Raw genomic sequence first — 27,528 nt, forward strand, 5'->3', positions numbered from 1 at the left:
TCGGTAAGTGCATACACACTTGCAGATGCTGTCAACGACGGCTGGGGGCAGGGCCATGCTGCATTCGGCAGCATGACATCGTTAACAATATCCCCAGATTGAGCTACATGCACACATGACGGGATATCGTTAACGACCCGCATGAGCGCGCATCGTTCATCGTTAAGTTTATACACACCGTACGATTTGAACGATATAACGTTCAACGATATTTTTATTGTTCATAAAAATTGTCCAGTGTGTATGAGCCTTTAGATACACTCTGCTAGAGAGAGTATATAACCAGCAGTGAAAAGTTAAGGAAGGGTTATATTTTAATAGCATTCCCCAGAAGTTCCCAAACTCTACCATTACATTCCAGGTTTTAAGGATATCCATGCTTGAACACAGGTGACTTAGTACCTCAGTCACTGTGATTTAACCATCTGAGCTCAAGCATGAATATCCTTAATACCTGGACTGGTAATGGCAGAGTTTGGGAACCTCTGGTTTGCCCTGTGATATATTACATATGTTTATTGAGGATAAAAATGTGAATAGAGGGAAAATGTTTATGCACACGTTTTGAAAAGAACTACTACAAATACTATACCTATACAATATAAATAAGTACAAAATAGCTCCCAGCTGAAAGTGCATTTGCGAAGATCTGCTTGTTATTACTCTGCTAGCTGCATTGCAGGTCTCCGTGCTATATAGCAATAGGAGCAGACCTGTAACAAATCACAGCATATAAAACACTGCATAATGCCGTTTCTGCACTTGCTTTTTATTGCAGTTGATGAGATCATTTTCCTCATGAAATCAGTAGCCCTTGTTAGCACTGAACAAATGTATTTCAATATAACTCCATGATAAATATTTACTACTCTACAGCACAGAACAGCTAAACAAAGAAGCCTTAAACTTTTTTACATTTAAAAAAAAAAAATTGGTTTAATTAGACAGAACAGAGATTGATAGAATCCGCTGTCCTATGTCAATTTGCCATTTTTTCGCAGTTCTAATTTGTGCAATGGTGGAAAATTAGAAACTTTGTATCAGAGGTGTAACTAGAAATGTGCAACAGGGTTTCTAGTGAAGGACAGCCTCTTCTGTCTAAAGGTGCCCATCCACTAGACGATTAAGTTGAGCGATTGAACGATAACAATCGTTCATAACTCATTTGCAAAAATGTCTAAAATGGCCAGCAGTGCGCGCTCCCGCTGGTCGTACAGACATCTATCATCGTGCGCATGTTTGCAGATGTTTGATGAGCCTGCACTGAACGACTGCTTGTTCAGGAGAATTTAATTTTGGAGGCTTACAAAGCCATCTCTCGCGCACAGCATTCTGGGCTTCCTATGCCTTGACGTGTTGGCGGGCACACAGCAAGAGAGCTTGTTAAGCTCCCTCTTGACCACGGACATCTCTTTATTCTCTTCTGAGTACAGTGCTCAGAAGAGAGCAGGGTCCCAATGGGCTTCCTCATCTGACAGGTCCTGTGGTATATACTTGCAGGAGCTTTGCTTCAGAGTACTTGGAGAAGTATATTCTATTCTTGCATTTCATTTTATCAGGGTGCTGTGACTCATGCACGGTGAACTGCATCATGCCCATATACAGTATGGAAACCTGTATCCTCCATGACACGTCAATCACCTCTTGTATCCATTATTTTTACACTCTTAAGATACTGTATTAATACAACTAATTACATCTACTTACTAATGCATATTTACATAGAGTTATATTTACTGTACATTGGGGCAAAGTCAGCCTTGCTGCTTCAGCGCACCAGGGTCATGAGTTTGGTTCCTAACCAGGCCCTATTTGTGTGGTGTTTGTATGTTCTATCTGTGTTTGCATGGGTTTCCTCCTGGTGCTTTGGTTTCTACACTCTAATACATACTGGTAGGTTAATACACTGCTGGCTGAAGAAAAATGGGTTTGTGCTTTAGACTGTAAGCTGCAATGGGGCAGCAACTGATGTGAATAACAAAACATTTCTCAGTACATCACTGCATTAATTGGCATAATTAATTATATAATTGGCATTATATAAACAAATTATCATTTTTTTATGCCTAAATTATACACTTCAAACGAGAGGCTGTTCTGTGTAATTAACCAAAGCCAGATAAAGTTATAAGGGCCCTATTATTAAGCCATATTTTGTTGAAAATCCTCAGAAGACGATGGTTTTCTTAAGAGGTCTGCATTAATTAATTCTACCCCAAATATATTAGGAGTGTACCACAAGAGATATCTGCTGTAGTATCTCTACTCTTTAAATAGAATGCAATCCCCATAGAGGTTTATGGAGACTGGGATCTGGGCAAATGTATCAAGCTTTTCAGAGCTTGCCCCCAGATAGCTAACACTATCTTTTGATGGCGTTGGCAAATTCTTTTTGGAGACCAATCTTTTGTGGCTCTCTTTTAATGGCCGCTTACACACATGCGAATGGATGGCCATGCATGCACAGTAGCTGTGCCATGTCTGAGCCTGTGACCCTGCATCATTTTCTTAATACATTGTCCCATTAATTCATTTTTTATTGACCCCATAGACTGCAATAAGAAATGATCCTGATCAGTAGGGATTGGTAATATCGGCCCTGTATAAGAGCATGAAGAGTTGCTTTGATACAATAAAACATACCGGCTTTTCTGTTGTAGCATTTTAGATGTTTGTTTTCAGCCTTACAGGGAAACATGACAGCTCTTCCTGTTTATGAGACAATGTCGCTGTGCGACTGTTAGAAGCTGTATGACCTAATTTCACATGCACTGACCCAGACACGGCTTATATCTGTACCTTGCCTCTGCAGAAATGCTACCTCAATTATATTTGTCCTCCCAGCTGTGTAGATGAGAACTAGAAAAGACATCTTCTGAGCCAGTCTCCCGGCAAATCCTTTCTGCACAAACACATGGAAAGATATATTTCCTAAAATAATACCTATGATCAGTTGGAAAGAAAAAATCTGTGGTTTTGGTGTAGGTAAATCGGTAAATTTGATAAACAGAGCTTTACAGGTAAGTATAGACAATAATACAGTGTATTAGCAAACCCTGTAAAGTAATATATGGAATAATGTAAATTCATAAGAATTCCCATGACCATTTTAAAGACACCAGTCAACAGGCCAAATGCTTTTATACGGGTCATATGTGTGAGAGTAATTCAAATATCCATAGAAATTACAGTAGAGTATGTGGGTTTCCCCTTCCCCTGTGCATTGCTATTGACGATATCCAAACTCATTGGTTGAATGCAATTATAATATTAATGCAGACGTTATTCTCAGTGGCATACAACAGTATTCAACCCTCTAAAAAGCGAACAGATTTGTCCGTTTATTATTATTATTATTCCCAGTGCACACATATTCTGCAGCGCTTTACAGAAAATATTTAGCCACTCACATCAGTCCCTGCCCCAGTGGAGCTTACAATCTATATTCCCTATCACATACACACTAGCGTTAATTTTTGTTGGGAGCCGATTAACCTACCAGTATATTTTTGGAGTGTGGGAGGAAACCTGGTACCCGGAGAAAACCCACGCAAGCACAGGGAGAATATACAAACTCCGCACAGTTAGGGCCATGGTGGGAATCGAACCAATGACCTCAGTACTGTGAGGCAGTAATGCTAACCATTACACCGTCTGTGCACTTACACGGTTTGTTCCAGACATTATTGCAAACCAGTAGGCTATTAAAGTAGATATTCTATGTGCAATTGCGGTTATATCTGCATGTGAAATGCTGTGTTACAGTGTGAGTGGCTGTGACACTAATGAAGCATTTCACATGCAGATACAACCACAGTTGTACACAGAATATAGGCATGCACATATCATTTTAATCAGCATAAGTTGATTGTACGTCCTATTTGCACCACTTTGCGAATAAGATGTGTTTCGAGGGAAAAAGAGTCAGTCGCACCCAGATATACAAGTGTTACATATCAAATTAATCAGCACAGTCTGCTGGTGTGTCTCAATCACATAATATTGCTCTTTAAACGCATTTCCGGTGCTAGCATAGTCTCATGGGACCTGGCACGCCGAATGGGGCTTTTTAGCACATCTGTAAATCCTAGCCTACCTGGCACTAGTTAAACTACTTCCCTCTCTACAGGTGGAAGGGTCTACTGTCCAACTTACAAAGCAGCAGTTTATCACACCACTCACTTTTAGACCCGTATTCAATTTGAGGCGAAAAGCTGGAATCCGCTGAAAAGTTTTGCCGATGACGTCATTTCGCTGAAAGTCAATGCCTATGAATAGCAGGCGGATAAAAGTGCAGAATTGGGGTTTTGGGGTGCAACGTTGCAGGAACCCCTGTGCAGCCTTCAGACAGTCCCCCAAAGGTAAACTGTGTCAAAAAAAACCACTTAAGAAAACCCCAAAAAATCACACTGAATTTGGGGGCAAAAAAAAAATGTTGGGGGACAAAGATAAAAACTAGCGAACTTGACTCTGGGGGGGGTCCCCAAGTATGCCCCATGTGTTTTTTTCATTGCAGGGGCTTGCGGCAGGTGGATTTTTCATGCTTTTTTCAACTTAACTTTAAAATATGCTGACCCCTATTTTCAAGTACCCCAAATTTTCTGGGATAAGTTGTTTTCTGCAAAAAATACTCTTGGATACTATTCTGCTCCACTTATACAAAAACGCTATTTAGAAGCTATTGAGCCCGTTTAAAAACCCCAAATACCTTCAGCAAGCCAAATCGGGGGTAACCATAGCTAACCCCCATGTCAGAGCATCTTTTGGGGGGTGTCAGGCTGATTTCCCCAAATCTGTTCAAGTTTCGCCGGATCCTGTTTTCGCGTACTTTCAAATTGAATACGGGGCACGCGCACGATACTTTTCCACCTACAAAACAAGCGATGTAGGCGAAAAGTCCAGGAGGCGGAAAAATATTGCGGGTCCGCTCAAATTGAATATGGCTCTACCCAGGCAATGAGACACTGATTGGAAACATGTACACAGCTTTATTTGCCTCTCACATGTGGTCTGTCAATCTATGCTGCTCACTAGCCTGATTGCCACCAGGCAGAAGCTAGAAATCTGGGACAATACATAGCTTCCATCCACAACATTCCCAGTGCTTTTGTCACAAGAATTAACAAAAGATGAGGTGAACATCCACCCCCAATGCAACCTCAGATAGAAGGCCCTACCCACCCTTTATTGTTTTAGTACTACTGGGCACAACCTGGAGGGCATAGACAATTTACGCCATGAAAGATCTTCTCTGCTTGCTTCACTGTGGCCGATGAGGAGCAATGGTTTACCACCAAGCTCTGCCTTCTGTGCTAGGTAAAAGTTAGAATGCAGTCAACAAAATGAAAGCAGTAGAAAGACTAACAAATTAAATGGGCCAGGAGGGCGGGGAACATCCAAAAGCAACTCAGATTATCTGTGCTATAATCCCACCCATATGTAATTTTATAGGATTAATCCTTCCAACCAGCAATTGTCAATCAAGCATGCAACAGAAATATTAACCCTGCACTAAACCATTAAACATGTCTCCTCCACAATTTAGGCTAATGCAGCATTATGTTATCCTTATAGTTACCTCTGTCTAGTATTTGCTGAAGATTTATCAGCTACACATCCAGTCTGCAAATCTTCTGTACCACAACATCCCAAAGTTTCTCTATTGTATCTGGTGACTGTGAAGGCCACTTGAGTACAATCAGCTTCATACAGTATAATTTGTAACATAGCATATCCTGCTGGAAGTAGCCTTTATGATGCTGGGTATACATTTGTCGATATATCGTTTCTTCAATAGATGAATTATATATTACAAGTGCATCTGTAGGTGAACAACGTTGTTCAGACATATCATGTCAGCCCTGCAGCACAGTCGATGCCGATATATCTGAAAGATATTGGTGCATCTGCATGTGTGTACGGACGACCACCAACAACACCTTTACACTGGCTGCAGGGACCGCTGACACATCTCAACTCTGCGGGCAAATTTAAATGTCTGTCCAGTTGTGATGTCAGCCCAGACACATCAGACTGGAAAGTGTGTATGCTGACCGATCAGTCGTCTCAGTGTGTACCTAGCATAAGAGAATAGATGTGGCGCATAGTTAGCAACAATACTCCCAGGTAGGCTGTGGTATTTAAACAATGCTCAACTGGTATCAAGGTACTGAGGACCTCATTCAGAGTCGGTCGAAGCGGCCGCACGGTCGTACGCCACCGATGTTCGCTATACTGCGCATGCGTAAAGTTCGCAATGCGCGTGCACAAACTAGCCGCTACGATCAGAAATTTCTCTCTCCTTGAACACAACCAGGTCGGTAGTTTGAGTGACAGATTGAGGCATTTGTGGGTGGTAACAGGGGAAGGTGCTTGAAAACGGGGGAGTGGAGATCCAAACGCAGGCGTGCCTAATTATGCGAACGGCGTTTTGTGGGAGTGCATACGGTTTATGGGAGTGCATAATTAACAAAGTAGCGTCATGGCACATGTGACATGGGAGGTTTTCACACTGTCATGATCGTAGAGCGGGTATGGTCAACCTTAAGCTCTACGACCAGTTCCGATGGTCTCGATTAATCCTTATATGCCCGGAGATGACGTGTAATGCGTACGAGAAGGGGGCGTATTTTTTTGTCTTCCGACCGCTTCCTCCCCTTGGTCGGCCAGCTACCGATCCAAACTTAGGGAGGCAACTTGCGAGGGAATCATTTGCATATACGGCCCCTTTTTCCGTACGACCAAGCAGCCGCTTCGACCGACTCTGAATGAGGTCCTGAATGTGTGCCACATTCCTCACATTATTATATCACCATCACTAGTCTGGACTGTTGACACAAGGCAGGAGGGATCCATGGATTTGTGCTGTGTATGCCAAATTCTGGGGTGTAGCTAGACGTATCTGTGGCCACTTTTCTGTGCAGCCCTGGCAGCTTGCTTACTACCTTATGCTACTCTGAGTGGAAGGTCTGCCCACTAATCATCATTAGTATTTGGACTTGCACCTACTCAATGCAGGGTGCAAAGCTGTCTGAAATAGGCGTCCCATTTCCATCCACACGCTACAAAGGAGAGTTGAAGTCGGCCTTGACAATCCCATGATACTCGCACGTCTGATCAGTTCCACCTAGAAACACCCATTTCATGGAAAGAGTGGTCCACCAACGGCCGGATCAGTTTGTCTGCACTTGCAATCTCTGTTCGTGTGCATATACCTGGTGTGGCACATACACAGTTGACATTTGCTTTCTTCATTGCTTGTGCAGCTTGCTGATATCTGCAAAAGCCGTCCACAGCTCCACTTGTGTCTGACTGAGAATCGGGCCCTCTGTCACTACCCTCTCCATGTCATAGTAGAAATCAAGATTTGTCAGACCAGGTAACCTATTTCCCATTTGTCATTTGACTACCGTGTCAGACCTCCCATCCTCCGACATACTGGAGAGTATTTCTCCCCTAAGTCTTACATCTAACCTTCCCTTTAGTGCCTAACCCTCCCACCCACAGCCTAACTGTTATCCTCCCACACTCAGACTAATCCTAATATCGACTTTTTAACAATGTTGACATCATAGCTGCGATATTGTGTTGTCTTCATTATAAAAATCGACTATCATTGTTGACCTTTTGGCTACATCCTTTATTGGGTAGATTGCTTGAAGAGGGGTGGCTTTTTATAGTGGAGAATGATTGAATCAGAGAGAGGGCTGTGTAGTGTTATGTTAAACATATTTTATATACAAGTGTATGGTGAGTTATTATCTATGCTTATAGACAACACCAATTGTTAGATACAGATTGCTGAAAAGAGGCCAATGAGACTAAAAACAGTGACCCTCATTCAGAGCCGCTCGCTAGCGGCAGTACGCTCGTTCCGAGCGATGTTCGCACTTCTGCGCATGCGTACGGTTTTTAGTACGCATGCGCGAACCAGTCAGTGCGGCCGAAAATCGTTTGTACGCTATATAGCGAGTGCCTGCTATTTTGAGTGACAGAATCAGGTATATGTGGGTTGTAACAGGGGAAGGTGCTTGAAAACGGGGGAGTGGAATTCGAACGCAGGCGTGCTTAAAGGTCAAAACGGGCGTTTTAAGGGAGTGCATAATTAATACAGCAGCGTCATTGACCACGTCACTTGGTTTTTTTTCACTCAGAACTGCTCGCAAAATAGCGGTTGAAAAAACCAACCACAAGAATAGCGAGCAGTTCATACGCTGTACGATGTACTCGATTAATCTAATAAATAGCGGACATGACGTATGGTGCGAGCAGCCAGGGGGCGTTTTTATCAAATAAACGAGCGTATGTTTTGCTCGCTCGTTCAGACTTAGAGGTGTGAACAGACTGCAATTTGCGAACGGATCATTTGAATAGCCACCCCTTGTTTTTGAACGAATGACCGCAAATAGCGAACGGCTCTGAATCAGGCCCAGTGTACGCTCCTAACATTGTAATAAAAATTTACTTTTTGTGCGACTTTCTATACACTTCCAGAAGTTAACTTAAAATCTAAAAATAATTGGTTTTAATTTTAGCTTGTGAGGTATAAAACCTCTTGCTTGCACATGAGAACATATTTAAGAATATAAATATAAAAATATTTATACACTGCTACACTACCTCATCTGGTCTATAGTAAAGTGTTTCTCCTCTTTAACACAACTAACACCAATGACAACCTTAAATGCCTAGATGTGTCAATGTATAATCATTGTCTATGTTCTTGTACCTCATATCTGGTTAATAGAAATACCCCCCCCAAAGTGTCGGCCAAAACATTTGCTATTTTAGGTTTCCTGCAGTGGTGTGTGCTCTAAACTGTTTTAAACAGTGCTCTGCACAACAGCTATTTCCTCTCTCTCCGTTACACGGCCACAATCCAACCTTTAGACAATGGGTCCAGTTATGTTGAAATTAACTTTGTGGATTTTGCCTTAAATAACCCTGTGATACAACTAAATGTGCTATGGATGTAATGCACGGCTTAAATACAAACAATTTATACTGTGTGTCAAGTTACTCTGTATTACCAGGGGTGCAGTATGAAAAGTCGACGTTCGGAATGTCGTCATGGACATTAGGTCAACAAGCAATATTTAACATGTCGCCATTTTTTATTTTTTTTGCATATTTTAGCCTAATCATTAAAATAACACAAAATGTACAGTAGACATTCTGGTGTCAGCGTGTTTAATGAACATGTCGACATTTTAACCATGTGTACATTTGTGACTGTCAATACTTGTCTGATCGGATTCCATTGCCAGCACTAGTGGTGTGTGCTTGTTTTTCCTTCAAATGCATCTTTTTTGAATGCATGGGTTTTACTAATAGTAGCAAACTACTTGCTGTACTGGTTTACACTAGCTCCATCTTTAGACCTTTCTGATGGGATCGTTATGTATTACCGCCAGCCGCATGGCTCAAATCCCGACAGAGCATGCCCGGCAGGGGTGAAGATCCCGACTGCTGCTAAAGGTAAGTACCGCTAATCTTCCCCCCCTAACCCCAATCCCCCCCCCCCCCCCAGTGCCTAACCCTAATCCCCCCTCTTCCCCGCTGCCTAAACCTGAGAAGTCTCCCGGGAGGGTGCCTAAACATAACCCCCCTTTTCCCTAGCCTAAACCTAATCCTCTCGGGGGTGTGCCTAGCCCTAAGCCCCCCCCCCCCCCCCCCGGGAGCCCTAAACCTAATACCCACTCATGTAATTATGATGCTCACAAATGTAGCTAGGCTTTATCTAGCTAAAAAAAAATATTCTCCCTGTGTTCATATCAGGGGCAAAACGGATCTCCTCTAACTTCCCAGATCCCCAACATCACTGCCAGAATTGCGTCACAGAATGCCATGCGATTGGCGTTCTGTAGCGCATGCTTTGGAGACTAAAGTACAAGGAGGGGAACTTAGTTCCCCCCAAGCATTATTTGGCTGATCTCTGCAAGTGCAGAGATCAGCTTCAGCTGGGAACACTGATCATCAGTCCTACCTGGCGCACGCTCCGCTGCACTCTGCATGTGGGGGATGGGGGGAGTAATGCCCTCTCAGTGGGGGAGGGGTTAAATAAAGTAATATGATGCTCGGGGGATCAACTAATTGAAAAAGATTATGCAATCACAGGCGAAGAGGAGGGGGGTCCAAAAATGGGCTTATTACAGGGGGTGGTTGGTTTATGAAGCAGGGATTCTTTTACTACTTAGGGTGTGTGTTAGGGGTACTGTCAATAGGATTTATGACCCATGGGGGGGTCTATTGCAAATGGGGTAAGGGAAGTGATTTTATAATGGGGGGCAAGGGACACAGGGTGGTGCAAGACACCTGCTAGACAGATTTTTTTAATGACCTTTCTAAATATATTTTTAAAAATACTTTTTAATCTATATTAAATTGTCAGTTAAGTGGTTAAAAGTATAAATCTCCAGGACCTCTGAAAAATCGAGGTGTGAAGCAGAGAAATCCCTTTAATGGAGCGTACACACGGTCAGATTTGTCAGATGAACGACTGAACGATTAAACGATTTGGACGATTTGACCAAAGTTTTGAACGATTTGAACGATTGAACGATTTTTAACTGCATTAAAATGAATGGAATCGTCCAAGTCTGACTGCAAACCCATCAGATGTCAGATATCGTTATCTGACAAACGGGAACGCGCATCGTTGATCGTCCATCGTTCAGGCATGTCAGATATGAACGATTTTTCATCAGATATGAACGACTGAACGATTTTTAAATCGTTATCGTCCATATCTGAAGAAAAAATCTGATCGTGTGTATGCACCATAAGTGTGCCTCATCCACCCCTTTATCTCATTTAATTTCTAGTCTTGCAAACCAAAATCTTGGTGTTGCAAAATAGTTGCACTTGCCTCTGAATCCATACTCTGCAAAGCATGCCGCTGATTCTGCTCAACACCTATTGTCCGATGCCGACTTTTGAATTTGCCCAGATGCTTGGCCAGCAAATCCTCTCTTCATCCTGCAGAACATATTTTTTTTTATTAGTATAAATATGCTTGTGATATCACAAAACAGCAATTGCACTGCGAGATTGGATGAGTTAACAGCCTACAACTCTGATCCTGAGAGAGTCAGCGCTCTCCCTTCCTGGGGAAACATAACACATTAGGGTCACAGTGTCAGTAAAAAGTGCAACCTGAACACTGTGCTTTAAATTGTTTTTTAATTCGTGGTCTCAAGAGCTGCTCACTGTTTGGTCTGGGACAAACTGAAATGAATAATGGAAATGCATGTTTTATTTTTATAGTTCGTTTTTTTCCTGTTTGAAAATTATAACCCATTATTTGTTCTAGTATAGTGCAGTCTGCTGTCACAGAAGAAGTCTATATGATTGATTATAATAGGGGGGAATCATATCTTTATTATGAATGCCATAAGATAAGAAGCCAGAACTGCTCTCAGAGTTTAGTTTAAAATAAATTACATTGTACAAGAGTCATTTGTTTGCATCTCCATCAAAGCAGCAATACAAAGACTTTATATATAGTTTGTTGTGGTGCAGAGATGGTTTCTTTCTCCATTAATATTTCATCCATTTCTATAAACATTTTTTTTTTAAGACAAAATGAATTGGCCTTGAAAGTCTGCAAAAGAAACATTTTGTGAAAACAAATTAGGTTTCTTGGGCGATATTCAATTGGGAAGTGACCACTGTTATTACATACCCTAAACAAAGGAAAGATTAATATGAAACAAATGGCTGTTTTAATGGCTGTTTTAATGGACTATTCAAAAATGACGTAATGCCGTGACATGATATTACTGAAAGGTGCTGGCAAAACCATCCACTATATTTTGTGAAAGTTAAAATGTTTTCTTTGATCTGTGTCTTTAGTTCACAGATGATCAAATGGAAATTAATGTATCCGCTAATAAACGTAATTTTAAATGTTATTCAACTCTTGTTACTTCCTTAAGCTGGGTACACATTAGACGCTTATTTTAACGATTTGCCCAACGGATCGGAACAACAAATCGTTCAAATCACCAAATGTGTACGGACTATGGCCCTGATTCAGACCCGCTCGCTGCCGGAGGGCCTGATGGACGTGTTTTTTTTTTTTTTTTCTGGCCGCTCCCTATGCGATTATCGGGACCATCAGCCTTGCGTCGAGACCCTGTGGTAGGGTCTCGGCTACCGCAAGGCCGAGTGGACTTCCTGTTCTAATAGAGCAGGAAATCCACTACTGACATCAGTAATGATGTCTGTAGGGCCTCCCACAAACGCCAGGTGTTCCTAAGGGAACGCCTGCGTTTGTGCAGCCACCCCCCCCCTCCCTGCCTACAAAACGGGGCGAGCTGTCACTCACCATCGACAGCCGTCCCGTCTTGTAGCAAGCTCGCAGTGACTGAAGTTCAGTCGCTTGGCGGGGCTTGCGCATTTGCACGCCGGGCACGGCGAATGTGCAGGGGGAAAACATTGAGCCGCTTGCAAGCGCTATGCGCTCGCGAGCGGCTCTGAATCAGGCCCTATGCCCGCTCTCGCAGTGTCGTCCATTGCATCTTCAGGTCGGCCCTACATGCAGCTCAATGTGAAGATGCGACTGATGAGGTCATGCATGTAGATGCGGTGGGGGAATGACGTATTGTGCAGTTGTTCACCAAATCGTGTGGTGTGTACAGACCGCATGATCTGTCATCCAGCACATCTGCCATCAGCTGGATCGTCCATCTCATTTGCCGTTATCTAATGTGTACCCACCTTTAGGGCTCTATTTATAAAGGTTTTTCTGTCAGCAGTGGTAGACTTCATGTGCCTTCATGGTGAAAATGTAACTTAGTTACCTATTGTGGTCTTCCGTTGCATTGTGGTGTCCTCATCAGTGGCGTAACTAGGGGGGTCGGGCAGGGAGCGTGCCCTGGGCGCCGTGGGACCGGCGGCGCGGGGGGGCGCCGCCGGCCACGGTCTGGCCCACCCTAGTTAGCCACAAGTGTAGCGCCGACCGCAGTGAGTGCGGTTGGCGCTACACATTTACACAGGACCGGCGCTAGGCTTCCCTGCGCCGGTCCTGTGCTGCACACCTGGCTGTGCATAACACACGCATCGCTGCCAGCGCTGGCAGTGATGCGTGTGTTAAACAGCAGCCAGTGAGAGTCAGATAGACTCTCATTGACTGCAGCAGCACCCACTGCAAGAGCCGGACTTCCGTCCGGCTCCTGCAGTGGGTAATGGGACTGACGTCATGACGCCTGTCCCATAATGCTGAGCGCGCCAGCCCGGGAGTTCTGGTGGGCGGCGGTGGGAGCGGCGCCGCGGACCGGAGCAGCAGCAGTAGCGTGGATTCAGGTAAGTATGTTTTTATATTTATATATATATATATATATATATATATATATACACATATTATTATTTTTTTTTACCTATCTGCAGAACGGGGGAGGGGGGTGACTACTACTGGGAGGACCTCTACTGGGGGTGGGGGCACCATTATTGGGAGGACCTCTACTGGGGGGGCTACTACTGGGGGCACTTAATCGGAAGGGGAACCTCTACTGGGGACTATTACTTGGGGGGGAACTACCACTGGGGGCATTATAAAAGGGGCCTACTAGTAGAGGCACTGCACTCGGGGGACCACTACTGGGGGCAATAATAGGAAGGGCCACTACAGGGGGCACTGGATAGATCACTACTGGGTGCCTGCATAAGGGGACCACTACTGGGAAAACTGCATGGGGGGGACTACTGCTGGGGGCACTATATAAAGGGCACTGCATAGGGGGGGGACTACTACTGGGGGCACCATATAAAGGGCACTGCATAAGGGGATACCGCTACTGGGCACACTGCATTGTGGGGACTGCTACTGGGGGCACTGCATAAGGGGGAACACTACATGGGGCACTGCATTTGGGGGGACCACTACTGGGGAAACTGTATAAGGGGCACTACTATGGGCCTGCATAAGAGGGACCACAACTCCATACTAGGGGTACTGTATAAGGGGTACTACTGGGGTTAAGGTGCATATTGATAGGAATGTTCAGTGTGAAAATAAAGGGGTGTGTCATGTTGACACGCCCCATTTTTAAGTGACCACGCCCATTTTTTGCTGCGCGCGCACATCGGGGGGCTCCAAATACCCTAGTTACGCCACTCGTTCTCATTCCCCTGCAAACTTCTAAAAACCCTCGGTAGGACTTTTCACAGGTCCCGGACTTTGTCTGAGTAGAGCACATGCGTGGGCAGGAGTGCCTACACATGCACTCTTACTGTAACTAAGACAATTGTCTCCGCACTGGGCATGTGTGAGCCTATAAGGTCATGCATGTCCAGTCACAACTTGGATGGAAATTGCACATGCCCAGTACCACTTTTGCCCAGGATAGGGGGACAGGTAAGTACAGCATTATGCGCTCATCTAAAACTGCAGTAAGCAGGTATCCCACCCCATTAATAGTCCAAAGCGGTGAGGAAGCCCCTTATCACTGATAAAGGGCTTTTCACAGTTTATTAAATAGAGCCCTTAATGTGACCTTATATCTTTTTACATTCTTAAATAAATATTAAATAGTATCCACAATAATGTAACTCTTTAGGTTTGTTTTGTAATGGGGAAAAAAACCAACATAATTTGGCAGAAAATCTGAAGCTGACCCATTTTGTTTAACATTATATCTATTTTTCTACTTCAGGGTCCATAGGGTATCCACAGGATACCTTGGGGTATAGGTGATGATGTCAGGCATTGGGCACCATAGAGTTAAGTTTCAGCCTCCCAGGATGCACTAGGGTCCCCCTCCTATACCCCGCCCCCGAGCCAAGGCATCTCAGTTTAGTTTGGTGCCCGGCCAGAGTCGGATGCACCTGTTAGAGGGGGGCTATGAAGAGCCCCTGAAGTTTCTTCAATGCAGCTGTGGCTGCACATCTGGAAGCACAACATGGACTGTCAGTCCTGACGTCCATGCTGTCTTCCCTACACCCCCGCCGGTACCAGAACGCCGGTACTGATCCGGGGATGCTGGTAGGCATCTGGGGTCACAACTAGCGGTGACCCCAGATGTTTAGGACCATGGCCGGAATCAAGGGGGACTAAGGTAAGCAGCGGGGTCCCGCGGTGGGTCCCCACTGACACATGGTCCAAAGTCCCCAGGCAGGGGGCTCCCTGGGGACTGGCTGCAGCATGGAGCCAGGTTCTAACCTGCGCTTCCACTACCCCCCTGGGACAGCAGGACCGCGGGAGAGCGGTAGCGCTGCGGCGTCCCAGGGGTTAAATGCATGCCAGGGGAGCGCGCCTTCCCTGTCTCACAGCCGGCACCTCCCTCGCTGCACACAGCCCTCTCTGCACACGCTGACTGGTCCTGTGTCAGCGCTTCTCCCTCAGGCCGGCCTACTCTCTGCTCCTCGCTGGCCATCTTTGGAAGAAGCATGGTGAGCGCTGCTGGACGCTGAAGAACGGCGGCTTCGTGGTCTGGGTCCCCCTGCATACCTCTCCTCCGTTGGATAAGGTCTGTGTATGCAGCGCTGTGTCCTACTAGGCTCTGAGTCTGTGTAGTTGAGGATCAGCGCTGATAGTGCAGGAATTGATTTCTTTGCATTGTATGTGACCTATGCTAGCGTCTGCTGCCTGTACTTTCATTTTCTATCTGTCAGCATTTAACTGTCCCTGTTCTTTCTGCTAAAGCCCTTGCAGTGCGGTGCTTGCAGGGTGGTCTCACACTATACTAACGAGTATCAGTGAGAGGGGTCACATACTTACCATTATGTCTGAAAGTGATTTTCCTCTCCAGCTTTTATGTACTACATGCAAGGTACCTATAGCGGAGGGGGACGGCAGTGCGGAGGGACTATGTCGACGGTGTTATTCGTTGACGCTACCGATTACAGTCACGGCTCCGGTACAGGAGCCGCCCTGGGCTTGTTTTGCCAAAGCGCTTACAACCCTCGTGGGCCAGTTAGCTCCGCAGCCTGCCCTCACTCAGATGGGTTTGTCCCAGCAGTCAGTGGTGTCGTCACCCATGCAGGGTTTCCCAAGACAATTGATGGTACCCCACAGTCTCCCTATTTCCCCTCCTCAGGTCTCTCATGAGCCTGCGTGGGTTAATTCGTTAACAAGCTCTGTACAGCAGTTGTCAGAAGTGTTGCAAGGGGAGTCTGTGATGCGGCCTCACAAGCGGCCGGTGTCGTCTGTCTGCTCCTTATGAGGATGACGACGGGACGTCCGATGATGGGGAGATTCTGGATCTTTCTGACCAGGAAACTCTGCCACTAAAGAGTCAGACGCTAAGTCTAAGGTGTATATACCTGGCCTTATTCGTGCAGTCCGTACTGCTTTAGTTATTGAGGATGAGGAGCCTCCGGTATCAAAGTCCAAATACGCCTTTTTCAAAGATGTTAAAGGAGATACCACAGTGTTTCCTCTTTCGGGGCAATTAGTTGACCACCTAGAAGAAGCGTGGAAACAGCCAGGCAAACGATATCAGCCTCAAAGGCGTTTAGCAGAGGCGTATCCGTTTGCGGACAATTATTTTGCCAAGTGGGAATCCCCTCCTCAGGTGGATTCTCATGTGACACGCCTTGTCCGTAGTGCCACATTACCCATGCCATCCATGTCCTCCCTTAAGGATGCTACGGACCGCATGGTGGAGATCTTCCTGAAGTCCGTCTATTCCCTTGCGGGGTGGGCTTGCCGGCCGGCTATGGCCATTTGCTGGGTTGCCTGAGCTATGGAGCGCTGGGCTGATACGTTGGAGGCGTCCTTCGATTCCGACTGTTCGGCTGAGCAGACGGAGTTGATCGGCAATCTCCGGGATTCGGCCACTTATATCAACGAAGCGGCCTTGGATATTAGTACCCTGGCGTCTCTAATTTCTTCAGCAGCTGTGGCTGCTCATCGCACCTTGTGGTTGCGATCCTGGAAGGCGGACGCTGATTCCAAAAAGGGTTTGGAGGCATTGCCTTTTAACGGAGAAGTTCTCTTCGGTCCGGACTTGGGCAAAATTGTAGCCACGCTGGTGGCAGCTAAATCAGCATGTCTCCCGTCGGCTGCTGTTCCTTCTCGTTCAGGTACTCCGTCCTTTCGGTCTTATAGGGCCCAGGGTAGGCCTAAGACACAGTCCTTTCCCCGACAGGCTGGCCCCAAGAAATCGGCCAAGCCCCGGAAACAGGCCTGGAGTACCAGACGTCCGGCCCCTAAGCCAGATGACAAGCCTGCTACCTGACGGTCCGGGCCTCCCTTTGTGGGAGGCCGCCTGCGGCAGTTCGCCCGGTGTTGGTCGGTCACCACGACACGAGGGTTCTCGAGGTGGTCTCACACGGGTATGCCCTCTCCTTCCGGCACAGACCCCCGGCTCGATTCTTCACCACGGGTCTACCATAAGACCGGAACAAAGCCACGGAGCTGCGGAAGGTTTTGCACACTATGCTCCAGGCTGGAGTTATAGTGCCTGTTCCATTCTCCCAGAGGGGCCAGGGTTTCTATTCCAATCTCTTTTTGGTGCAGAAACCCAATGGGTCGTTTCGTCCGATTCTCAACCTCAAAGCTCTCAACAAATCTTTGCGGGTGCCGAAGTTTCGGATGGAGACCCTACGGTCCATCATTCTGGCGCTGGAACCTGGGGACTACATGGTGTCATTGGACATACAGGATGCTTACCTGCATGTCCCTATTCTTTTGCGCCATCAGCAGTTCCTCAGGTTTGCAATCCGCAGCGACCACTTTCACTTCCGGGTGTTACCTTTTGGCCTGGCGACAGCACCACGTGTTTTCACCAAGGTGATGGCGGTCATGGCGGCTTCCCTGCGGCTGCAGGGGGTCCGCATGTTGCCGTACTTGGACGACCTTTTCTTAGTGGCAGGATCTCCGGAGCTCCTTCTACGCCACTTGGACCTGACCATTGCGCTACTGCAACGGCACGGCTGGTTAATAAACTGGCAGAAGTCCACCCTGGTCCCGTCTCAGCGGATTCTGCACCTCGGAGCCTTATTGGACTCGGGACAGCAAAGGATCTTTGTGACGGGGGAAAAGATCTCTGCCTTACAGTCGAGGGTGCGCAGTTGTCTGCAGAGCCGCCGGGTGTCTCTACACTCGGCGATGTGGTCACTGGGCTCCATGGTGTCGGTATTCAACATGGTGGAATATGCCCAGTTTCACTCCAGACCTCTGCAGCACCTGATCCTGTCCAAGTGGAATGGACTGCCTCAGTCTCTAAAATCCCAGACGATAGTGCTCACTCCGGAGGTTCGCCTGTCCCTTGCCTGGTGGTTGCAGACGACCCATCTCAACAAGGGTCGTCCGTTCTGGGTGGCGAATTGGGTCCTGTTGACGACGGACGCCAGTCTTCGGGGCTGGGGAGCTGTTTCGGGTCCACACTTGTTCCAGGGCAGGTGGACTCCGGCAGAAGCAGAGCTTCCAATAAACATCTTGGAACTCCGAGCGGTGTTCAACGCTCTCCAGCAGGCACGTCGGGTTCTCCAAGGTCACCCAGTGCAGGTCCAGTCGGACAACGCTACCACCGTGGCCTACATAAACCGGCAAGGAGGAACCCGAAGTCGGGCGGCTCTCGTAGAGGTGTCTCGGATCCTGGTATGGCCGGAGCGCAATTTTCCGGCCATATCAGCGGTCTTCATCCCGGGAGTGCTAAACTGGGAGGCCGACTTTCTCAGTCGCCAGGACGTTCATCCGGGGGAATGGTCCCTGCACCCGGACGTTTTTCAACTGCTGGTGGACAGGTGGGGTCTTCCAGAGATCGACCTCATGGCGTCCCGGCACAACAACAAGTTGCCGGTGTACGGGTCTCGCACAAGAGACGAAGAGGCATCTCTGGTGGATGCTCTGTCCATCCGGTGGACGTTCCGGTTTGCTTATCTCTTTCCGCCGGTTTCCCTTCTTCCACGGGTAATCCGGAAATTCAAACAGGAAGGAGGGACGCTCCTGTTGATAGCTCCTGCATGGCCCAGACGGCACTGGTTCTCAGACCTTCAGAGTCTGTCCGTGGACAGTCCTCTGTGGTTGCCGCTACGACCGGACCTTCTGTCACAGGGTCCTTGTCTTCACCCGGACCTGACTCGGCTGTCTTTGACGGCGTGGCTGTTGAGACGGCCATGTTAAGGTCCAGGGGGTTTTCCAGCTCTGTAGTGCGTACCATGCTCAGAGCTCGGAAACAGTCTTCCGCGAGAATATACCATCGCGTGTGGCATACGTTCTTCCAGTGGTGTCGGCCGAGAGGTTATGCACCGCGGGAGTTTCGTCTGTCTCGGGTTCTTGCCTTCCTGCAAGCGGGACTAGACCATGGGCTTCACCTTGCTTCTTTGAAGGTGCAGGTTTCGGCCCTGTCTGTCTGGTTCCATCGTAGGATTGCTACAATCCCGAATGTGCGCACCATTATGCAAGGTGTTCTACGCATTCAGCCACCCTTTGTTCCACATGCGGCGCCTTGGGATTTGGCTGTGGTCCTGAGGGCTCTCCAGGGACTGCCGTTTGAACCACTGGGCTCAGTGGATCTTAAATGGCTAACAAATAAGACTGTTCCTTCTGGCCATAGCTTCGGCCAGACGTGTTTCTGATTTAGGGGCTCTTTCTTGTAGACCCCCTTTCTTGATTTTTCATGGGAACAGGGCAGTACTACGCACTCATCCTGAATTTCTTCCCTAAGTTGTTTCCCAGTTTCATGTTAACGAGGGAATAGTTGTTCCGGCCTTTAACTCACCTGGCCTTTCAGTGGGTGAGGCCACTTTGGATGTTGTGCGGGCCTTAAGGACTTATGTTGACCGCACTTCTTCGTTTAGGAAGTCGGACGCCTTGTTTGTCCTATATGGCTTCCGTAAAAAGGGTTGGCCTGCTTCAAAGCAAACTTTGGCAACCTGGATCCGTATGGCTATTTCTGGAGCTTATCTTCATGAAGGTCTGCCGGTTCCTCCTTCTGTGAAGGCTCATTCCACTAGGTCTGTGGGTCGTTCGTGGGCAGCTCGACGTGGTGCCTCTGCAGTCCAGTTCTGCAAGGCTGCTACCTGGTCCTCTGTCCATACCTTCGTGAGGTATTACAGGTTTGACACCTTCGCCTCTCAGGATGCTTCCTTCGGGCGGCGGATTCTCCTTTCAGCACAGGAGCGTCCCCACCCTTAAAGGATACTGCTTTGGGACATCCCCAAGGTATCCTGTGGATACCCTATGGACCCTGAAGTAGAAAATATGAGATATGGTAAGAACTTACCTTTGTTATCTCTATTTCTACGAAGTCCATAGGGTTCCACAGGACTCCCGCCCTGTCGCACCTGTGCTGCAGATGGGCTTTACTCTGATCACCGGTTTTTCCGTCTCCCTCTGGTGAGAATGTGATTCTTGTGTGTGTCCAGATCTTTCTTCTCTCTCTTCCTTCTCCCCCTCCGGCCTATGGCTTGGTACCTAACTGAGATGCCTTGGCTCGGGGGCGGGGTATAGGAGGGGGACCCTAGTGCATCCTGGGAGGCTGAAAACTTTAACTCTATGGTGCCCGATGCCTGACGTCATCACCTATACCCCAAGGTATCCTGTGGAACCCTATGGACTTCGTAGAGATAGAGATAACAAGGGTAAGTTCTTACCATATCTCATATTTTATCTGTATTTATTATTAGTAAACCTTTTTTTTACTGTATTTATTAATGTACGTATTAGTAACATTAAGTGGCCTTATGTGTTAAACATGCTTGTTTTATAGTGTTGACTAATCCATAGATCGATCACTCTTTCTTTAAATTCAAAGTTCTTGTTTCCACCATGCAGAAAATGTATTTGCAAAATGAATAAAGCTTATACAGTGTAGTGTTTCCCCTCCCCGCATACTCAGTCGCCTGTTTAACAGAGCAGAGTCTTTAAATGTAAATGTAATAATGTCCCAACAATGCTTTTTTTTCTCATTATTACTGTGCTGTACACCTGCCAATGATTGCCTGAAGGTCTTGTAAAAAAGGAACATGAATTGATTGTGCTCTTCTCCTCCTGATCACAGTTCTAAAGTGATTTTATAAGCAGAAGCACAGAGGGGGAGAGCGGATTTCAGAGGCCCGGAGATATATAGTAGAGAGACACTCCACCACTGTTTTATGGCAGCTGAGTGTGTCACACACTGTGACCTGGGCATTTGGTCTCATCGTCATACATGTGACATGTCACTTTGTGCTTGTGGGAGTGAGAGCACAAAGCTGCTGTCTGCCATTCATATGTCTAATTGGATGCACAACAGAGATAGACAAAGCACCTGAAACATGCAAAATCGCTTTTCTCTCTGCACATTTATTATCAGCATTAAATGCCCTTCACTGTCATTATAACATGAAATTGTACCAAGTACCCTACTTCCTTAAGATCAACATATCAAAAACTTTTTTTTTGTGTGAAAATTGTGGAGATACCTCTCTGAGAAGCTACTAGTTTCCATGGAAACCCTATTCATTCCTAAGATACAAATAACATGTTTTGGTTGTGTTATTAGATATTAGTTTCCCCTATATTGCACTTTATGATTGGACACCATTTGACTGGTCTGACTATATAAATTCAGAGGTTGTAGCTGGGCAGCTAATCAGTCGTCCTTAATTTGGCATTTCCCAGTATTCGTCTACAGTAAATCAGGATGCGGCCAACATACCTATTTCCTTACATGTAGATGTAATCTGTTTAGATTACATTTTACACTTCTTGCTGTCCTAGAGTAACTTCTAAGAATTAACATGCCAGTATTTATTGGGAGGCTCTGGGATCATCTGACATAAATTAAAGGGACAGGAGCACTACAGTAGTGACCGGTAACTATTAGAGTATGAGTAGTACATACTTAGAGGGGAGGGTGTGTTCTCGCCACTACAAGCATATATGTGAAGCATGTTTGCAATAAGGTGTGAAAGTATAGTAAAAAAAAAACCTTTAGCAGGATGTTTATGGCATGGCTGTAACTAGGGGAGTGCGTGATGTGCCGCCGCTCAGAGCTCTGTGGTTGCTTCCCCATGGCCCCTGCATCTGACGAGCAGCCTGGACAGCTGCCCAGAGAGCGTCTTGAAGATGCTCCGGGAAGTGCTGTAATTCCACTGATGCCTGAGGCCCCGCCTCATCGGCATGATGTAATGCGCTCAGGAGGCGTGGTCTGCACAGGGCACAATAAAGCCTTCTATGGCCCTGGATTAAGGTGTCAAATTTTGAAGGAAAGTAAATCCACTGTCCCATCAATTAACAAAAAATAAAGCTGTGACAAAACACTGGAAAAGGTGGTCAAGTGGAGATATTGATGCCCCAGGTTTTAAGCTTCTCTCTGGTAGACAGAAGTTGATTAGCAACCTTGATTGCCAGACCAACTGTGAGAAGCTGATAATGGGTGTGTCAGTCTCTTTAGTCAGTGCGTCACTGCCTGGGGAACAAGTCAGAGACACTGTTATTACTGAAGTGCTGTGCTAAGGACTTCTGTTTTGCGAGAGGGATGTTAGGTCCCTGCACTCTGAGAGATGGAATCATTTTGCTTTGTTAGAGCCGGAGAGGCCCGGATTTACTTTTATGTTTTCTTAATTTTTGTGCTGCTAATAAAACTAGCTGTGAATATTTGTACCAGAGCCCTGGACTGGTGTACTACTACTTGACAAGTGCAACAGGTTACCCCAGGAGACGGCACCATTACCCTGATCTTGCCTACAAAAGCGCAGCAAGGAATTTATAACTGCTTTATATGTGTGTATCACTTACTTAGAAAGGAAAATAAATGTTTAGCAACCAAATATATTTTTGCCATCCATATTAATCTGGAGAAGGAAAAAAGAAGTAATGTATAAAAAGACAATTGGAAATGCTATGATGTTTTTATAAAAAAATTATATATAGAATTACAATGACTACTTCTGATACATCGCATTCAATGTTGCCATGGTCAATTGCCCTCATCTAAAAGCATTATTTGCATACACAGTTTGAGTCTCCCATATACAAAATACTTGGGACCAGAAGTATTTTGGATATCGACTTTTTCCGTATTTTAGAATATATGCATATCCTAATGACATTTCTAAAGGATGGGACCCAAGTCTAAACACAGAATGCATTTTATGTTTTATATACACCTTATACACACAGCTGAAGGTAATATTATACAATATTTTTAATAATATTCATCAAACAAAGCTTGTGTACATACAGTACATGAAATTCATTTATGTTTCCTTATGTTACCTTAAAAACACAGCCTGATTATATTTTTTATTATTTTGTGCATTTACAAATTTTGTTCACATTGATCCATCAAAAAGCAAAATGTCACTATCTGTCATGCTCCAAAAATTCTGTATTTTGTGATATTTGGATATGGGAGACTCAACTCGGCATATTTTAACTCATGGATCAATACGGTTAACATTATCTAAAATGTAGCCAATCCATAGATTTATCTCCCTTTTATTCAATCCGAAATTCTAAAATATTTCTATGCTTTTTATGAACTGGTTCTGCCTTACTGGCTTAATATATTATTTAAGTATTTGTACAATACTGTATATGCAAATGATTGGTTGAACAGATCAGTTTGTTTAACTTGCTAACTGTGCTTTTTACTTAACTTTGACTGTAATGTGTGCTTATTGCTGTTCACAGCACTATAAATATAAGCAATAAAATAATACAGAACTATAATAAGACTACAATTTATTTATGTACTGAAAGGGACTGGTAAAGCAGGGTGGATATTGTGGTTCATTCTATGATTCACAATTAGTGTTGTAGGCCAAACCAGTGTTCGGGAAAGTAGTTCAAATTGAACTAAAAGGTTGAATATTGGTTAACAGCAAAGAATGCTGCCTCTACTACATGAAGGTGACCGGTATGTTATAAGAATTATAAGATGGGATACATCCTTGCTAATCTAACAGCTTTCCACTGCTTTTTGTCTCCCAATAGACATACCTTTTGGCAGTACCGTCGGGAAAACCCAAATACCAAGGTTGGTGGCCCTCCCCCAGAAGGGATGCCTGGTTTTAACAGTGGAGTCATGCTGCTGAACCTAGAAGCCATGCGCCAGTCCAAACTTTACAACCAGCTGCTGGAACCCAATGCTGTGAGCCAGCTTGCAGAGAAATATCATTTCAAAGGCCATTTGGGGGATCAGGACTTCTTCTCCATGATTGGGATGGAACACCCAGAACTATTCTATGTTCTAGATTGTGGCTGGAATAAGCAGCTGTGCACATGGTGGAAAGATCATGGCTATAATGACATCTTTGATCAATATAACAAGTGTGAAGGCCACATCAAAATATATCATGGGAACTGCAATTCTCCTATACCAGATGATTAGATCTTACAGTAATATAGTGCACTTTCTAAAGGTCGCAGTAGTTTTTTTTTCTAAAGTAAATGAGTATTTTTATTTGGTTCAACTTTTCATCATATGGTAAAATAGTGTAACCGATGACTTATGTTGGGGACACGGGTCATAAGCAGGTTGATTAATATTTGACTGTATACCAACTTTAGATTACCTAAAACTGATTGTTGGGAAACTCATGTCTCCACCAACAATAGTGTCTAAAACAAATTTCCCTGGCCCAACATGGGATTGTTTGCGGGTAAGATAAACAAACTGAGTGTAATACAGAATGTTCACTAAGCTCCATCAGGGACAAGTATTGTTGACCTTTATTTAACTTATTGAACAAAAACCACTAGAGTTATATGTCATAACTTTTTCCTATTTAGCAACGTGCCAAGCACGTAGATGGACATGTATGAAAGTGCTTCAAATTTGCTAATTTCCTCAGTCATTTGATATACAGTAGTAATGTTATTGTTAAGTTTGTCATAGCAGACACTAAAACATTGCTCAATGATTTTAAAATACTTTTGTAATGTTTTTGTTGTTTTTATGCTTTAAATAGTGCAGCTTTTGTGTTGGCTATTGTAGCAGTAATTATGTACTTAAGGCATACATGCCTACTCTGCCGGAAGTCGTGGGAGGCTCCAGATTTTTCAGGCAAGCCCCCTCACCCCCGGTAGAGTAGGCACTTCTCCCACATCCCTGCCCACTTCTTAGTCAAGTGGGCAAAATGGGGAGAATTTTCAGAGATCAGGGGTAACCGAGTAGGGGACAGGGATTAATTACGCGATTCTACAAGAATCGCGTCATTTGGCCCCGCCCGCTAGTTAAATGTGCGCTATTTACGTTGATTTGTCGTGAATAGGAGCTGTGCTTAATGACACACAGTCAGGCCCCGCCCCCCCCATTGCCGCCCACCAGCTCAGGCTTCTCCCAGGGAGGAAAAATGAAAAGTAGGTAAATATGATTTACAGCCTGTATTAAAGTAAATTATGTGTTTTTGTAACAATTTTCCGATCTCTCTTATGTTGTATCTGAACATGTAAAATTGTTTTGATTATGTTTTGTGTTGTTTTTTAAGTTGGTGCTAAGTTCTACTAATGTTTTCTTTGGGAACTCCTGTGACTTGTACTGGACCACCAAACATGAAAGGAAGACAGTAGGACATTCTGTTATTCAGTGCAAAGAAAAAATGTGTTTATATAAGCGCCAATGTTTAAAAAATGTATATTGCCCATTTAGGTTCAAAACATTGCAGTTTATACCGGTGTGTAAATAAAAAAGAACTTCAATGGCATATATTATTCCAGAGAGAGAGAATTTCTTTATTAAATTTTTAGGTACCAAGAGAGCTTTTATACATGTCTTACATAAATGCCTAGTGATGGATTGTCTTATATGTATCTGCATACAATAATCATGTCTTTTAGTTATGATCCTGATTGATCTCAGTCTCTGCAGCTCCAGTTGATAAGTTATTTTGACTGGATGTGCTCCTCAGCGATTATTCTGCTTGTTACTTATTTGATTGGGGCAGACTGAAAATTGTGGTTGGCCAGTGATCACATTGGGGTGTTTATGCAGTGATCGGCCAGTCCCTGATACATGGGCTCCTTAAATGTGGTCTTTCAGCCCAATTTTGTCCTTCATGTTCTGTGACTGGGAACCAGATTGCCTCATTTGTTGCTGTGTCCTCAAGGTGTAGATGATGTACGTTTTATTTAGCAGTGTGTAGATGATCAGAGTACACTTGAATTCTTTAAAGTAACACATTTAGTTTTATTTTTTTAATTATTTGTATATAAAAACATGTTATGGGTGTTTCTAACCTCAGAAATACAAATCCCAAAATCCAGACATCTATTCCTGGAGAAATACAAATTGCTCCAGTTTGCTTTGTGTTTTAGTTTTACCTTAGGTAAGCAATGGTACAGTACTGTATGTTTATATAAGTATTTTATTATTGTGTGCATCTAATACCTACAGGTATATTCTCACTTCCTGGTTGTCTGTACGCAATCTGACGCGGACGACTGGCGCGAATGAGATGCTCAGAGAGAAATAGCGTACCATATTTTTCTTTAAATTTTGCAACTTAGTCGCATCTCAGACACAGTAAAAAGACACTCGCAGTGTACCAGAGATACTGGGCTGCGACTTTAATGGCAAAGTAATTAGTTTTACACACGTACAAAGTTGCAAATGAATCACAACGGAACTCAGCATGAGAAAAAGTTGCAGCCACTCACATCTGAGCCCTTTTTACACAGATTCAGACTCCGTCGCAGACAGATGTACAAATGGCGCACGTCAAATGGATCAATGTAAGCTAGCAAAGTAGTTTTGCCGCTCTCAGTTGTTGTTTTTATTTATGCTAATAATCATTTTTGAGCATTAAAGATGCTCGGTGCGGCCAAATCGCACAGAACCTGGTGCGCTGTGAAGGGGGCTTTTTGTTGTGACTGAAACAACCGTAGGAAAGAACACATCTGTATATATCCCAAAGGATGTACTAGCAAACCGTGGAAATTAGTTTAGGTAATGAATGTAAGCTTATTATTTTAAAATTATTCGCTTGGTAAAATTATGTAGAGATCAAATGAATATGAACAATACTGGACAAATCAGTAATAAAATGAATATTGACAAAATGTAGCAGCCCTGTTCCCATGGAATCCAGTGTTAAAAACTGAAGGGACTGCAAAAAGGGGCGTGGTCTCAAAAAGAAAGGGGCGTGGTCACACAATAGTATACCCAATTCAAATTACGCCACACAGTAGCACAATCTTATTCATATTACACCGCACATAGTGCCCCTGATTCACATTATACCACATAGTAGTGTCCCTTATTCATGTTATGACACACAGCAGTGCCCCTAATACACAATGCAAACAGTAGTAGTTCCCATAATACACAATGCCCACAGTAGTAGTGCCCCTTATACAATTCACAAAGCAGTAGTGTCTATTACACATAATGCCCACAGCAGTAGTGCCCCTTATGCAGTGCCCCCAGTGGTAGTGTCCCTTATGCAGAGCCCACAGTAGTAGTGCCCTTTATGCAGTGCCCCCAGGAGTGGTGTCCCTTATGTAGTGCCCCCAGTGGTAATGCCCCGCTGCTGTCTGACTGGCAGCTCCTCGGAATTAAGGGAGTGACACCATGACGTGGCTCTCATAGTGCCCATGGGAGAAGCCGGAGCTCATGAGTGAACTGCTGCTGTGGGGAAGGAGCCGGTCGCCCG

General features: G+C 45.0%; 1 protein-coding gene across 1 annotated transcript in view; it reads left to right on the forward strand.

The window, feature by feature from the left end:
• The window catches only part of XXYLT1 (xyloside xylosyltransferase 1), a 298,751-nt gene extending 273,407 nt beyond the window's left edge, over positions 1-25,344 (forward strand). Inside the window, exon 4 of the mRNA XM_088444743.1 lies at positions 23,870-25,344. Coding sequence (XP_088300869.1) covers positions 23,870-24,266 — 397 coding nt within the window. The 3' untranslated portion in view covers positions 24,267-25,344. The remainder of the gene's footprint in view (positions 1-23,869) is intronic.
• The last annotated feature ends 2,184 nt before the right edge of the window (positions 25,345-27,528 follow it).

This window comes from Taudactylus pleione, unplaced genomic scaffold (genome assembly GCF_031769625.1).
Source record: "Taudactylus pleione unplaced genomic scaffold, aTauple2 ptg000372l, whole genome shotgun sequence".
Classification (NCBI taxonomy): Eukaryota; Metazoa; Chordata; class Amphibia; order Anura; family Myobatrachidae; genus Taudactylus; species Taudactylus pleione.